Here is a 13,827-nt window from a genome sequence, read left to right on the forward strand (position 1 = left end):
TTCCTAGTTTAAAAGGTTTAATTTATCATGAAAGGGAGAAAATTATCTTCCTCATATGTTAATCTATGCAATGTTTCTAACAAAACTGTATTCTGTGAACAAAGTAACCCAATACACATAAATAATTTAAATCAGGTAAACACAACCTCAAGTGGACTATTTTCACCAATAAGAAATTAAATAAGAAATGCTTCACATTATAGACATTATAATTTTCTTTAAGTCTTTTTTTATTTAGAGATTTTTCTGGTAAGGAGATATACCATAGGAAAGCAATTTCACTGGCAGTGAGGTATGTATACACTCTACCAAAATGCTCCTTATTTTAACTGTTTTTAACTTTATTTACACATAAAGAAAAGTATCAATGCATATCCTTGGTTCAACTATAATATTAGCCAAACTACATGAAATTAAATGAAATGGTGCCTGCATACAAAAACTGTTATTTGTAAAGGAATCTAATTTCAAATTAAAAGAACTAACTTGTTTTTGGAAATAGTTGAAAAGAATAATCACAATTTATCATGACCAAGACACCTGCACCATATTTTCCATTCCTCACAGCACATTTATTTCAGTAATTCCGTTATGTCGGTTCTTAGCATGAGCATAGTGTTACACAATTTTCATACATATAATCACATCCAAAACAAGTTCTAAAATTTAAATTGTAAACATTCTCATCATATGTAGAAATATTTTAATTGGTGTATTAAGTTTTGCTAACTGATCAAATTTGGAAGATAATATAAATGAGAAAGCCTATTCTAAATTGTGTAGTGAGCATCATTTATTACATTTCTACAATGTTAAATAAAGTAAGAGGCAAACCTGTCCTGTAAGCATGTCAAATTTTAGGTAAAACACTAAAAAGAAACAAATCTGTTAACAAAAGGATGTCTTGCAATAAAGAACATTAGATTTTTAAAATCTATTATGATACAAAAATGTAAAGGGTAAATAGCATCTTTGTTGACAAAGTAGGAGGTAGCATGGATGCACCACTTTATTGTCTGAGAAATGCAACTGGAGTAAAGAATATTTCCTTACCACAAATAATTTCCAGGACTATGTACATATTTCTTTTAGAAATACTTGTTTAAACAAATCTCCCTCCACTTTTTAGTATAAAAAAAACCGTTCCATGTGATTTTAAAAAAACACTTACACATCTAGATAGAATAGTACTCTGCCCTATTTGAGTGAACAGTCTCAAACTATGAAGTACATGATATTTAATGCCCTAAGTTGAGTAAATTTAGTTAGCAAGTTCCTGGTATTATACAAAACACTAAATACATACAAACAAAATATAATATCTTATATTTCTATGCAAGTCTTGTGGGGAATAAACAGAGCCTTGATTCTGGTAACACTGCAGAAAACATAATTTTCCAATAAGTCTGTCTATATGTATCCATGTGCAACATTTATAAATGGCTGCTTACATGTAAGGTCTTTTATTGAGTGAACATAGTTAACCAACAAAACTTAGTAAATCTTAAAAACACATCTTCCACTCTATATAAAATATATAGACTACTTACTGTTTTTAAGTGTTCAATTTGCTCTGATGTCACTGTAAATTCACTTTCCCCATTTTCCTGCTTTAGTATTTATAAACGGATAATTTATTGTGGCTTACAAAAAAAAAAAGAATTTAAAATTTACATCCAATTCAAATTTGCTATTTAAAAGGTTTCCTGGTTCTATGAAGCTGCTTCTGCCATTAGTAAAGAAAATGAAGTTTCTGTAATGGAAGCAGGCTTTTTAAGTAGTGACGTGACTTCCACCATGCCAGCTCCAGTCCGTGGAAGATTAGCGTTTACAATGTGTCGTTGTAAGTGCTTAATCCAGTCTTCTTGAACAGACAATGGTCCTCGAAAGACTAGGCCACAAAACCTATAGAAGTTGATAAAAGTTCTCTTAACCAATTCCTTTTATTTAAAGTCAACTTACATAAAATCCATAAAATATTTAAGGAACAAACCTTACTATATACTACATATAGCACCCTGACAGTATCTAAATGAAGTTGAGATGATTTAATGATACTGAAACTCCTAATTCCTATGTTTATTAAGAGTTATAATAAGTTAAAAAACCTACAAATCTTAAGTAATTTACAACAATTATCACTCCAAAATGTGCCATTCTCTGAAGACCCATACTCAATTCAGAATTCTTTCTTATGTGAGTATATGAAAGGAGGTATTGTATGAGGGGAAAGTAAAATGTGTTCCTAATAATCAGGAACTTATGACAGTAAAAACTGAAACTGAACCAAACTAAACAAACCAAATTTAAAAACCACAACAATTAAAAAGTCACTTTTACAAATCACAGTATAATGGAGGCTCTTGGCTAAGGTATAAAATGATTTAGAAGTTCACTTATAACTTGATTGTTGAATGTACCTTAACACCAATTAAAAATCCCAAATAAAACAGCTGAAGAAACAGAGTAGAGATGGCAATATAAGTATATACCTGCATCGGAGAATGTAAACCTCGTCAGCACCATGAGGTAACGTTAACATTTTCTTTTTGCTTCCAGATCTTGACCTTGATTTCTTTTGTTTACAATCTAAGGCTAAAAAAGGGAAGAGAAAGACTTAAATTCCTTATTTATTATGAAATATACATACATATTTTTAGAGACGTCAGACCACCAAAATCAAGTTAGAAAAAGTTTGTATTTATTTTCCGAGGCATGCACTAACTTGTAGCTGAATCTCTAACAGCAGTAATGCTATCTACATATATTTGTCTTGTATTCCTTTTTTCAAATAATACTTTACCATTCCAAATTAGAACTGATAAAATATAAGTAAATAACTGGAAACTACAAAGTTGGTCAATAATTACCATAAAATTCTCGTGATCAAATGTAATCATAACATCTGGTTAAATTTTTCTTAACTCCAGGAAAATTTTAATGTTTTATATAAGATCATTAAATGGTTTGCATTTGATTACAATCTACTCCATTTAAGTAGGTCTCACATGCTGTAAAAAACTGAGCAAGGGAACATAAATAATGTAATAAAAGTCAATTTTCATGGCAATTCAAAGGCAAAAAAAAGCTCAACTTTCATTTTTAAATTCAATCTGTAGTAAGTGTAAAATCATGCAAACATGTAAGTTTTATTTTACTAGAAAATAAATATAAATCTGTATTATATAAATTTACAACTGAATGCAATGTTTGATGTTAACTATTCTTTACATTTTTTCCACTTTATACTTTCTTCAATATTTTATTTTAAAAATGTGATTAAAAAGGGAAAAAAGGATTTTATAATTAGACCAAAATTTTAGTGCTAAGTGTTCTTGAAATCTTTCCATTACTTGACTTTTCCTGTTATTTATTCAAAACATTTTGGCTTAATAAAGAAAAAAGGTATTTTTATAAGCTGAAATAGGACATAACATTTTATAAGTCTTTGAATTCAGCTACACCATTTCTTTGGACAAAGGGATGATAGTAATCCAGGGTGCTGCTGTCAATTAGCAGGAAGAGAAGGTAAAGAGTTTATCTCTAGGAATCCAAGGGGGAGGGATACAAATGTAACAGAAGAGTCACTCAAAATGGCTTTTCTTCTTATTCTGCCACCTGAAATCCCCTGAAAAAATTCCAAGTAAGAGAGAACAGGAACTGGCTATTCAATGATTCTGTGAAATGAGTTTTTCAAAGTTCGGATTCCAAAAGAACAGATGCTACTAACACAAAACCAGTAAACATAGTTCCTTATAATAATCAAGTGGCAATGCCAACAGAAATGCCACAGAAAATTAAAAACCATATAAGAAGCCTAAATTTCATTCAAGCCGCTGGTTTCGGCATCCTGTCACCTGCCTGTTTAAAAGTAAAATCTAAGACACACAGTCTTTTTCTGTTTCATTCTTATAACAAGAGTCTATAAGTAATAAGAACGACTGGAAGTAAAGTTTTAAAGAATGGCTAATTCAAAGGTAAACCACCAAAATCTGGAACAGAAAAATCTTCTAAGGTTTTCATTCGTTATTTCAGTCAAGAGCTTGGCACATAACAGGAACTCTACAAATAAGTCTAGAATAGAAATAAAGCAAAACTCAGTAATTAAACCAACATTTAGACAGCCCCTGAATGGAAATCTGTTCTAGCCCTATGTAATACAGGTAACATTCCTAAGCAATACCTTGGCATCTTTTCTTTAAATATCACACATTCTTAGATATAGATCACTGGCCAGCCAAGCTTATGTGTAGAAACTAGGTTCTTTACAACTAACATGAAGAGTACAGTACCACATATTTTGTTAACAGCAGCTGCTTCTTCCTGATTGTTGTGGTGAGCAATTTGAATTTAAGTGAATTTTAAATGATTCATACACAGGAAATGAGAGTTCAGGGAACTCAAAAGGTAAGATAGTAGATGTTAGCTACTCTTTCCACTTGTAATGTAAACTATACACAACCCCTGCCTCTGTTATGCGGAACAGAGTAAGCATTTCATTTATCATGAGACTACTGGCAGAATATCACTTTGATGAACTTGCTGGTTGTCAAAATGCCACACTCTATTCAAACTTTCTGAAAAATGCAAATAAATTACTCCAGCATGCAAACAGAATACATTATAACAATACTTAAAAACTATGTTCACAGAATATTAATGTGAGGGGCATAAAACAAATTGAGAGAGGGTAAGAAAGTATGCTAAAGAATGGTTTATGAATTACAAAACATGTAATAAGTTACTTTTAGATACTGTGATACTTTAAACATGGAACATGCTTTACCAGGATGATGAAATAGCTTACACTTTTTCTTTAACAGAGAAAAAATGGTATTTTCTGACTTTTGATGCTATATGTATGTTTAGGCAGTTTGATAAATGATCAGATATAAATTTTAAATGTGAATATCATGGCTTTTGTAGTAATTAAAATTTGAAGGTATTATGACTTTGGAAAGTAAGACAACTCCACCAGCACGAGACTGATAATTTCTGGTAGCTAGGGCTCCAAGTAAGTTAGAGAACCTCATACATTAAAAATTCTTTTGAGGGCTGGGGTTGTGGGTCAGTTGCAGACTGCTTGCCTAGCACATGTGAGGCACTAGGTTTGATTCTCAGCACTGCATATAAATAAATGAATAAAATAAAGGTTCATCAACACCTAAAAAATATTTTTAAAAATTCTTTGAAATATATCTATAAGATTAAGGTATTAAAAACTTGAGACCTCTGATAATTAAACCCAAATGCCTCAGTGTCTTAATATCTTCATTATTACTTAAAAACTTCTTAGCCCTTGAAATTTTTTTAAGTTGGTAAAACATTACATTTAATAGGTAAGGATTTTTTTTTTCCTAATACCAACCCTATTCCTGTAAAACACTGAGTATCTGACATATATACAAAGGGGACATTTATATGGTATCTTCTAAATAAAAGATGATTTACAGAAAAAGCTTCCCTATCTGAAAAAGGTGACATGCAAACATGCCTATTATCCAAATGTTGTCATTTAACAGATTTTATTGCATCTAGAGGGAAAAACAGTTTTATTCTGCACTGTATCAGGTTTCACTACATTAAATATAGAATGCATTCAACTTTAGTACAACACATTTGATTTTGACATAATAAAGCTCATCAATACTTGTGATCAACAGCCAAAGGTATAACAAAGTTGTTATATATGAGTATCTGCCAAATAGATAACTCTGTTACACTAAGACTTTCTTTGTTGTAGGTTTTTATTTGCACTTATTAGCGTTAAAGAAGAAAAAACTCCCACACACCTTTTCAATTTCCAATTTGTATCTGTATTTGCACATGCAAAATTATCAGATTAGTTATAGAAAAGAATTCTTAAGTTCTCTTCTCTGTGAGTAAAACTGCTTCTTTAGAAAGGAACAAATCCAGTCACTCATACCTTTCTGAGGTGGGCAACTTCAGCCAGAGGACTGTCAACAATCTTTGAAATTATCTGATTTTATGAAAGATCTAAACTGGTACTGGGAATAGTTACTTGTGGGAAGAATGAATTGAGTGTAAGGCCATATACAAACAGTTTTACAATATACCTTTCAGTAAAATAGCTGTTTTGAAATATGAAAGCGAAATACAACAGAGAATGCATCCTCAAAAAGAACGCCATATTGCTATGCTATGAAACGGGAACAAAATGTCCAAAACACTAAACTAGATCAGTGAAAAGCATACAAAGAGATAATATGACACAAACAAATTCAAGTCTGTTTTCTGAACAACTGTTTAGTTTTGTACATAAAAGAAAAAGAAGTTACTTTTTTGCTCTAACACTGTTACATAAAATCTTATGCCCTTTTCCACCTTTCTGTTCATTATATACAATAACTGCTTCTGCTTCAATGAATTTCATTATCTTTTTTCTTCGCTGCAGAAATTACTTCAGAGAATAATAATTCATAAAAATACCTGAAGCTTCTGTGATACAGAAGCATACCACAAAATTAAATTAACATTTACCACCAAAATATTTGTATTTGCAATTATCCTCCCCCCTACCCAATCATTTAAAAGTCCTTTCATCTGTTTCTTCCCTGATTGTTGGCATTCCAGATATCTTAGTCCATTACCTGCTGCTTTATCAGAATATCACAGACTGGATAAATCAGAAACAATGTATAAATAAATATATTTGGCTCACAGTTCTGGAGGCAGGGAAGTCCAAGAGCATAGCACCACCAACTATGAAGGCCTTCCTACTGAGTCACACAACATGGTAGAAGGGAGTGAGCACACTCAAAACAGGAAATTGGGCAAATTCATCCTTTTATCAGGAATCCACTCCTGTGATAAATATCCAACTCCCACAATTATTACATTGATTAATTCATAAGGGTGGAGCCCTAATGGCCTGTTCACCTCTTAAAGGCCCTACACCTCTCAATACTAATGCAATGGCAACAAAATTTCAATATTAGTTTTGGAGGGGACATTCAATCCATGGCATTCTGTACTATACCCCCTAAAAACTCACATACAAAATACATCCATGCTATTCCAAAAGTCTTCAAAAGTTTCAGTGTCAACTCAAGAGTTCAAAGTCCAGAGTCTCCTCTAAATCAGGCATGGTGAGACTCAAGGCATGATTCATTCTGAGGCAAATTTCTTCCAGTAGTAAGCCTGTGAAGTCAAAACAAATTATCTACTTCCAAAATACAATATGATAGACATTCTCATTCCAAAAGGGAGAAATAGGCAAGAAGGGGTATTAGACCCAATAATAAACCTTAAAGCTTCATATTAACTTTTCTCCATGTGCTACTTCCTAGACATACTAGAAGGTTTGGACATCTTGAAAAGTGCCAACTCTCACAGCTCTATTGTGGCCTAGTGTGGACTTTCTGTAGCAGTTCAGCCCCTAATCTCTCTGCATGGGCACCCAGGTAGTCCATAGCATTCTTTGAAATCTAGGTGGGGGTACCATGCCCCCACAGCTCTTGCATGCTCCATGCACTGGCAAACTTAACACCACATGGACAAAGCCAAGGCTTATCACTTTTATCTGAGGCCACTTGAATCAACACTGCCCCACATAAGAAGGCAGGGAGCAGTGGGACTTAATCCTATTGTCTTGATGAACAGCACAAGGCTTCCTTTTATCTAAGGTAATCTTTTTAACACCATTAGTATTGTCTCTTCAACATATTTTACATGATCATGCTGAGAATTTTTCAGTCTTTCCATTCTGCTGCTGCTGCTGCTTCTTTTTTTTTTAAACTTTCTTGGAGTTGTTGATGGACCTTTATTATTTATTTATTTATATGTGATACTAAAAATCTAAACCAGTGCCTTACACAAGCCAGGCAAGCACTCTACTACTAATCTAAAATCCCAGCTCCTTCTGCACCTCTTTTAATTCCACCTTTCAGTTTCTCTTGTAACTCACAGCAGTTAAAAGTAGTCACAAACAAGGCCGAATGATATGCGATTGAGAAATTTTCTCTACCAGATATCCTAGTTCATTACTCTAAAGTTCTGTATTCTACAAAGTTCTAGGACATACAGACAATTCTATCAAGTTCTTCACAACTGTATAACAAGAGTGACTTGTACCTCAGTAACCAATATTTTTTTCCTCATTTCTGTTTGAAACCTCATCAGAATAGCCTTTATTATACACATTCCTACCAATATTCTGGGTCACAAACACTAAAAAACTTAAAATTCAGACTTTCCCTATACTCTCTTCTAAACCCTCACCAGAATCACCCTTAATGCTCCATTCACAGCAATATGAACCTTTAGCAGCTTGTTCTCTGAATTCTTTCAGCATCCACTCATTACCCAGTTCCAAAGCTGTTTTCACATTTTCAGGTTATATTGGTTATAGCAACAATTCTACATCACACACACACACACACACACACACACACACACACACACGGTAAATTACAAACAGAAGTTCCTTTGGCTCAGAATTCTGGAGGGTGGGAAGTCCAAGAGCATGGGCACCAATACTTGGGGAGGCCATTTGTGCTGGGTCATAACATGGCAGAAGAACAAACAAATACATGGAGACAATGAAAGCTGGGCAAAACCATCCTTTTTATCAGGAACCCACTTCTTTTAATAACAAACCCACATTCTTTCATAATAAAAGCCATGCATGAGAGTGGAGCCCCAAAGACCTAATCACCTCTTAAAACTGTTACCATGATTATTAATTAGATTTCAGCCTGAGTTTTACAGGGCACTTTTAAAACATGGCACTGGTGCAGAGTAAAACTTAACATAATGGATAGGTTATATATATCTCCAACAAGAGGAATGTTACTAGAGGGATTTCCCCCTCCCCCCCTATTAAGTTAGCTTGTACAAGTTGGGCAAGGAATGGCAGGTATAAGTTCATTCAGGGAGATAGTAGGTATAAAAATAACATGAACAGGCAAACCACCATTCTACCACCATTAAAGAGCTAGTGATGAAGGTGGTAGTAGCAGTGGTGAGGTGGGAAGAGGAAGCACATGTCTCAAAGGGTGCAGTGTAAGACAGATAAATAAAATTGATTCACTTTGCTGTTACTAATCCTTCAAGGTTCATAAGTTCCAATCATATAAAAAACTCTTGGCTAATAGCATTTTCTTTTCTTCAGCCTCAATTAAAACAATCAGGGTTTTTTCGTTTTGTTATTTTAAAAAAAAAGTGTTAGCTTGTATAAAATAGGGATGAGAGAAAAGGGGAAGTCATTTGTTGAAGAGTCAATTTTTTTCTAAACTTACATATTTTTATCTGTGCAAAGTATCCACAAGACTAGCTTCATGAGTTTGAGGCCTATGATGCTCTGCTACTGCAGTTTTGGAATTCTTAATAATTTTAAACAAAGGGCATTACACTTTAATTTTCCACTGGATCCTGCAAATTTTGTAGTTAGTCCTGGGTCCTAAGTAGCTAATACTCTAAAGAGAAAAGATACACGCAGTTCCAACTTTTAATTAAACTCTTGGCCATTAAAAAAAAAAAAAGTGTCGCTATTAAAGAAAAACTGTTAAATCCCCACTCCCTATAGCACATTAAAACTTGAAAGGACTCCCCTACTCCTACCACAACACAAATTCTTTGCTCACAGCTATACCAACATAATCAAGCCAATCATTATTCCCAAGATATCAGTTTAAGTTAAGGAAAGAAATGTTCCTCTCAGGAATTAAAGCATAAAGATATATAATTAGTAATCTCATAAGTATTTAACTGCACCATCATTTTCTGCATTAGTCAGCTTTTTGTCACTATGACCAAAATTCCTGAGAACAACTACTTAATAGGAGGACAGATTTATTTTGGCTTCTGATTTCTAGAGATTTCAGTTCCTAGTTGGCCAGCTCCATTGCTCTGATGAGGTGGAACATCATGGTGAAAGAGCATGGCAGAAGGTGGCTGGTTAGGCTAACAGCAGGAGAGAGGCAGAGTGAGAGACAGTAGGCACACAAGGAAGGGGCCAAGGACAAGATATCATCCCCAAGGGCACAATCCCAGTGACACCCAGTCAAATTATTAATCCATCAAATGAGTTTATAGTCCAATACAATGACTTCTCAAAAGCCTCAATCCTAGACATAACCGCATCAGGAACTCTTCAACACAAGAGTTTTTGGTGGGCGTTCCAGATTCAAACCATAATATTTTCCCTTGATGTTTTCAATCTAAACTTTTTTTCCCCCAGCAGCAGAGTTTCCTTTCCCAGTGACTAAAAATGAGTAATTTACTCAGAATCACAAAACAATAGGTGGCAAAGTTAACTACAGCCTAAAATGTTTTAACATTTCATCTGGAAAAGAATGATACGCAAACCATCTAGAAAGCAAGTTTCCTTTGCTTTAAGGAGTAGGTTTGTGGCTATTAGTCCAGAAGAAGGAGATAATTGAGTTTTTCCTAGAAAAAAGGAGGTTATACTAAGGGTAGCAACAGCCTTATAAACTTGATTCAGAGAAAGTGTTCAAGTAATGGAGGTTCCCTTTTATTTAAACTTGAGTCTGTATAAAAGAAAAAAAAAACTTTTTAAAGCCTCTGCTATTTCAAAGTAGAAAGGATAATCTGTAATATAATATTTTAAGTAAGTATTCTCAACATGTAAAGGGGAAAGCTAGACATAAATATGATTTATAAATAGAGAAATTAGAAGGAGACTAGTTTTACCAGTTAGCCAAAAAAAAAAAGAGCTAATACTATAGTACATAATAATACAATATGGTTTACTGGTCAGCTATGTGCTATACAGAATAGCTTCTCTGTGGTAACCATAAGAAAAAAAAAAACACTTAAAATTTTCTTTTCAAGATAAGTTGGATTTGCATGCTTTTTAATTAACCAATGTGTAAAGGTATTATGAATATTAGTCATTTTTCTTAGAATAAGACACATCTAAAATCAGAACAAACATTAAAGTAAACATTATGAATCTGCACTGAGTCAATTTTGTTTAGAATTACCTCATTATTATCATATGTCTTGCCCTCTAAAGTCTCAGCATTTGTGAAACATCACTTCAGATGTGGGAGAAGTAGTAAAATAATTATTATGTAAGAAAACTACCTTATCTTACAATTTATAAAAATTTACCTTTCATATAATTATACTCAACTTAAACTGGATAAAGGACGAACAAGAAAATAAAAATTTAATTCTTAAGTTCCATATACTTTTTCAGGCCTATCACTCCCCAAGTCAGTCTCTTTCCCATGCCTATCCACCCTAAATTTCTGGGAAATATATAAATCTACCATGTGCACTGTTAACTAGCCCACCAATAAAAGATTAAGACAGATATTTTGAGAAATTTGTAAGGAGAGAACTTTCTAGCACTATTAATTGATCAGATAATGAAGCCCACATAGGCCTAAAGCCCCTGAGAATGATGAGACCACCATAAATTATGCTGAGATCACCAGACTGATCTATATCATCCCCACATACTTTACCATACCCATCCCTCATTGAGTTTCCTTTAAAAGAAGAGTGGGAACCCCCAAAACACATCTCTCACTCGAGATGAACTTCAATCTCCCTTGAATGAGTATTCCTTGCTGTTCTAAATAAATAAATCTCTTTGCCTCCACTGACATGTGCTGAAATTCTTTTCCATCATGTATGTCAAAGATCCCACTTGTCCTGAGTCAAGTTCCTCCCTTCCTCTGGGAGCTCCCAAGGACCCACTTCTGGAAATCTTTCTTCTCTCATGACACAATAACCAATCTCCAACAAAGCACCCTCTTGGCCTAATCTCCAAAAGAGAAAGTCAGTGTATAATTATATAACATTCATAAATTCAATTAAAGCAAATTATTTAACATTTAGCTCTGTCCAATAACATGTTATGTTACTGTAAGGTCTAATTATATCTTAACCCAGATTATAAAGAGCATTCAAGGTATTAATATCAGACTAGAAATCACAGCATAATACAACAAAAGAGATACAACATTTTTAAGACATATTTTAAAATCCCAATCATTAAAGGCAACACCCCCCAAAATTAGTAACAAAGACAATAAGAATGCTAGGGAACAAGGTAAGACTTATGGAAAAACAAGATGCTTATTAAAAAAAAAAAGAGGGGTGGCCAAATAGCACTAAATTTTCTAACCAATGATCAGCGAAAATAGACATCATGAAATCTACGGGTTTTATGTGGCAATGGTATAAAACTCTCTTATGTAGTCAGCTTTTTTACCATTATTAACCAAAAGACTTGACAAGAATAATATAGAGAACAAAAAGTTTATTTGGGCTATGATTTTAGAGGTCTCAGTCCACAGATGGCCAATTCCATTTCTCTGGGCTTAAGATGAGGCAGAATATAAAGGAAGAAGGGCATGAAAGAGGAAAGCAACTTAGGGACAGTACCAGGAAGCAGAGACAACAAGCTGAGCTCTCAATCACCAGGGGCAAAATATAATACTCCAAAGGATATCTTCCACCAAGTAACCCACCTCCTCCAGCTACAACTTACCTGCCTACAAATGCCACCCAATTAATTCATTCAAGTGAATTAATGTACTACTAATTCAGTTATGGCTCTCAAAACCCAGTAATTTTACCTTAAGCTTTCTTGTGATGTCTTAACACATGAGCTTTTGGGGCACACATCATATCTAAACTATAACACCTGTATTTTTAAAACAAACCTATTGATACAATAAAGTATGGCTATTTGCTTTATTACAGTGGACAGCTGGGTGATGTATTACTAGATAACAAGAGAAGTAAATGAAGCCTATCCTCCTACTTGACAGCAAGTGTATTAGTATAACCACTCTCCCTGGAATAAGATAAAAACCTTTTTCTCATATATATTTTTTTTTTACCTCTAACTATCTGCCAAGTTCTGCTTACTTTACTTCTATAACATCAATGTACATCTATATCCCTTTACATTTCTATTGCTATTGCCCTGGTATAGGACTCTTAAAATGACTGCATCTACAATTTCTCCTCTTCCCAACCAACTTTATAAAGCAGTCTCAAAAGCATTATACCAATTCTTTTTAGAAAGTTCAACAGTGCCTCACTGCAAACCTAATTTCAATGTTAGACCAGCACTCTATGTCATCTACCTGACTCACTTCACCAATTCAACTCAATTCCCTGATCTACTTATTAGTATTTTTTAAATAAACTTTCCACCTTGCCCCATGTTGCTCCTCTTTCACATGTTCCTTTCCTACCCCTGGCCCTAATTTCCATTTCTATCAGCTATCTTTCAGGATCCATTCTAATGCTACATGCAGGGCTTGTGGTATACTATGTATTTAGCCTGCACAAGTCCCTGGGTTCAATTTTCCCTTCCCTCCCTCCCTCCCTCTCCCCCCACAACACACACACACACACACACACAACAACAACAACAAAAACCCAAGTGTTCAACAACAATAAAAACTCCAGTGTTTCTTAAAAGCCTTGCTTGTCATAATATGGCTCCAAGTACCTTTTGTTTCCTCTAAACTTCCAGTCTGTTTCACAAAACTTTCTAATGGCACTTATCAATTAACTTATCAATTAGTCTTGGGTGTCTATGTGCGTGCATATGCACATGCTTCTTCTAAACTGGGAGATCTATTTTTTCTCTGTGTACTTAGCACAATGCAGAAACTTCAGTATGAGCTGAAAAAAATTTGTTCTGAAGTAGTGAATAATCAGCCAATTTCCTTTTAGTATAGTGGGCAAATAGCCTAATTCTTGCTGGCATAATAAAACAATTACTTACCCAGGCTATTCAAAATATATACATGATGAAATTATATTCAGTTCACTGCTTCTCAAAGCAAAAGTAAGAACATTTCAGAAAGACTA

General features: G+C 33.9%; 1 protein-coding gene across 11 annotated transcripts in view; it reads right to left on the reverse strand.

Annotated features, from left to right (window-relative positions):
• Positions 1-206: 206 nt before the first annotated feature.
• Znf644 (zinc finger protein 644) overlaps positions 207-13,827 on the reverse strand; it is a 93,067-nt gene continuing 79,446 nt past the window's right edge. For all 11 annotated transcript variants that reach the window (XM_071618031.1, XM_071618034.1, XM_071618036.1 and 8 more), the window contains 2 exons: positions 2,493-2,595; positions 207-1,905 (listed from right to left, as the gene is read on the reverse strand). In XM_071618031.1, coding sequence (XP_071474132.1) covers positions 1,713-1,905; positions 2,493-2,595 — 296 coding nt within the window. In that variant the 3' untranslated portion in view covers positions 207-1,712. The remainder of the gene's footprint in view (positions 1,906-2,492; positions 2,596-13,827) is intronic.

The sequence above is a fragment of the Marmota flaviventris genome, chromosome 10 (genome assembly GCF_047511675.1).
Source record: "Marmota flaviventris isolate mMarFla1 chromosome 10, mMarFla1.hap1, whole genome shotgun sequence".
Lineage (NCBI taxonomy): Eukaryota > Metazoa > Chordata > Mammalia > Rodentia > Sciuridae > Marmota > Marmota flaviventris.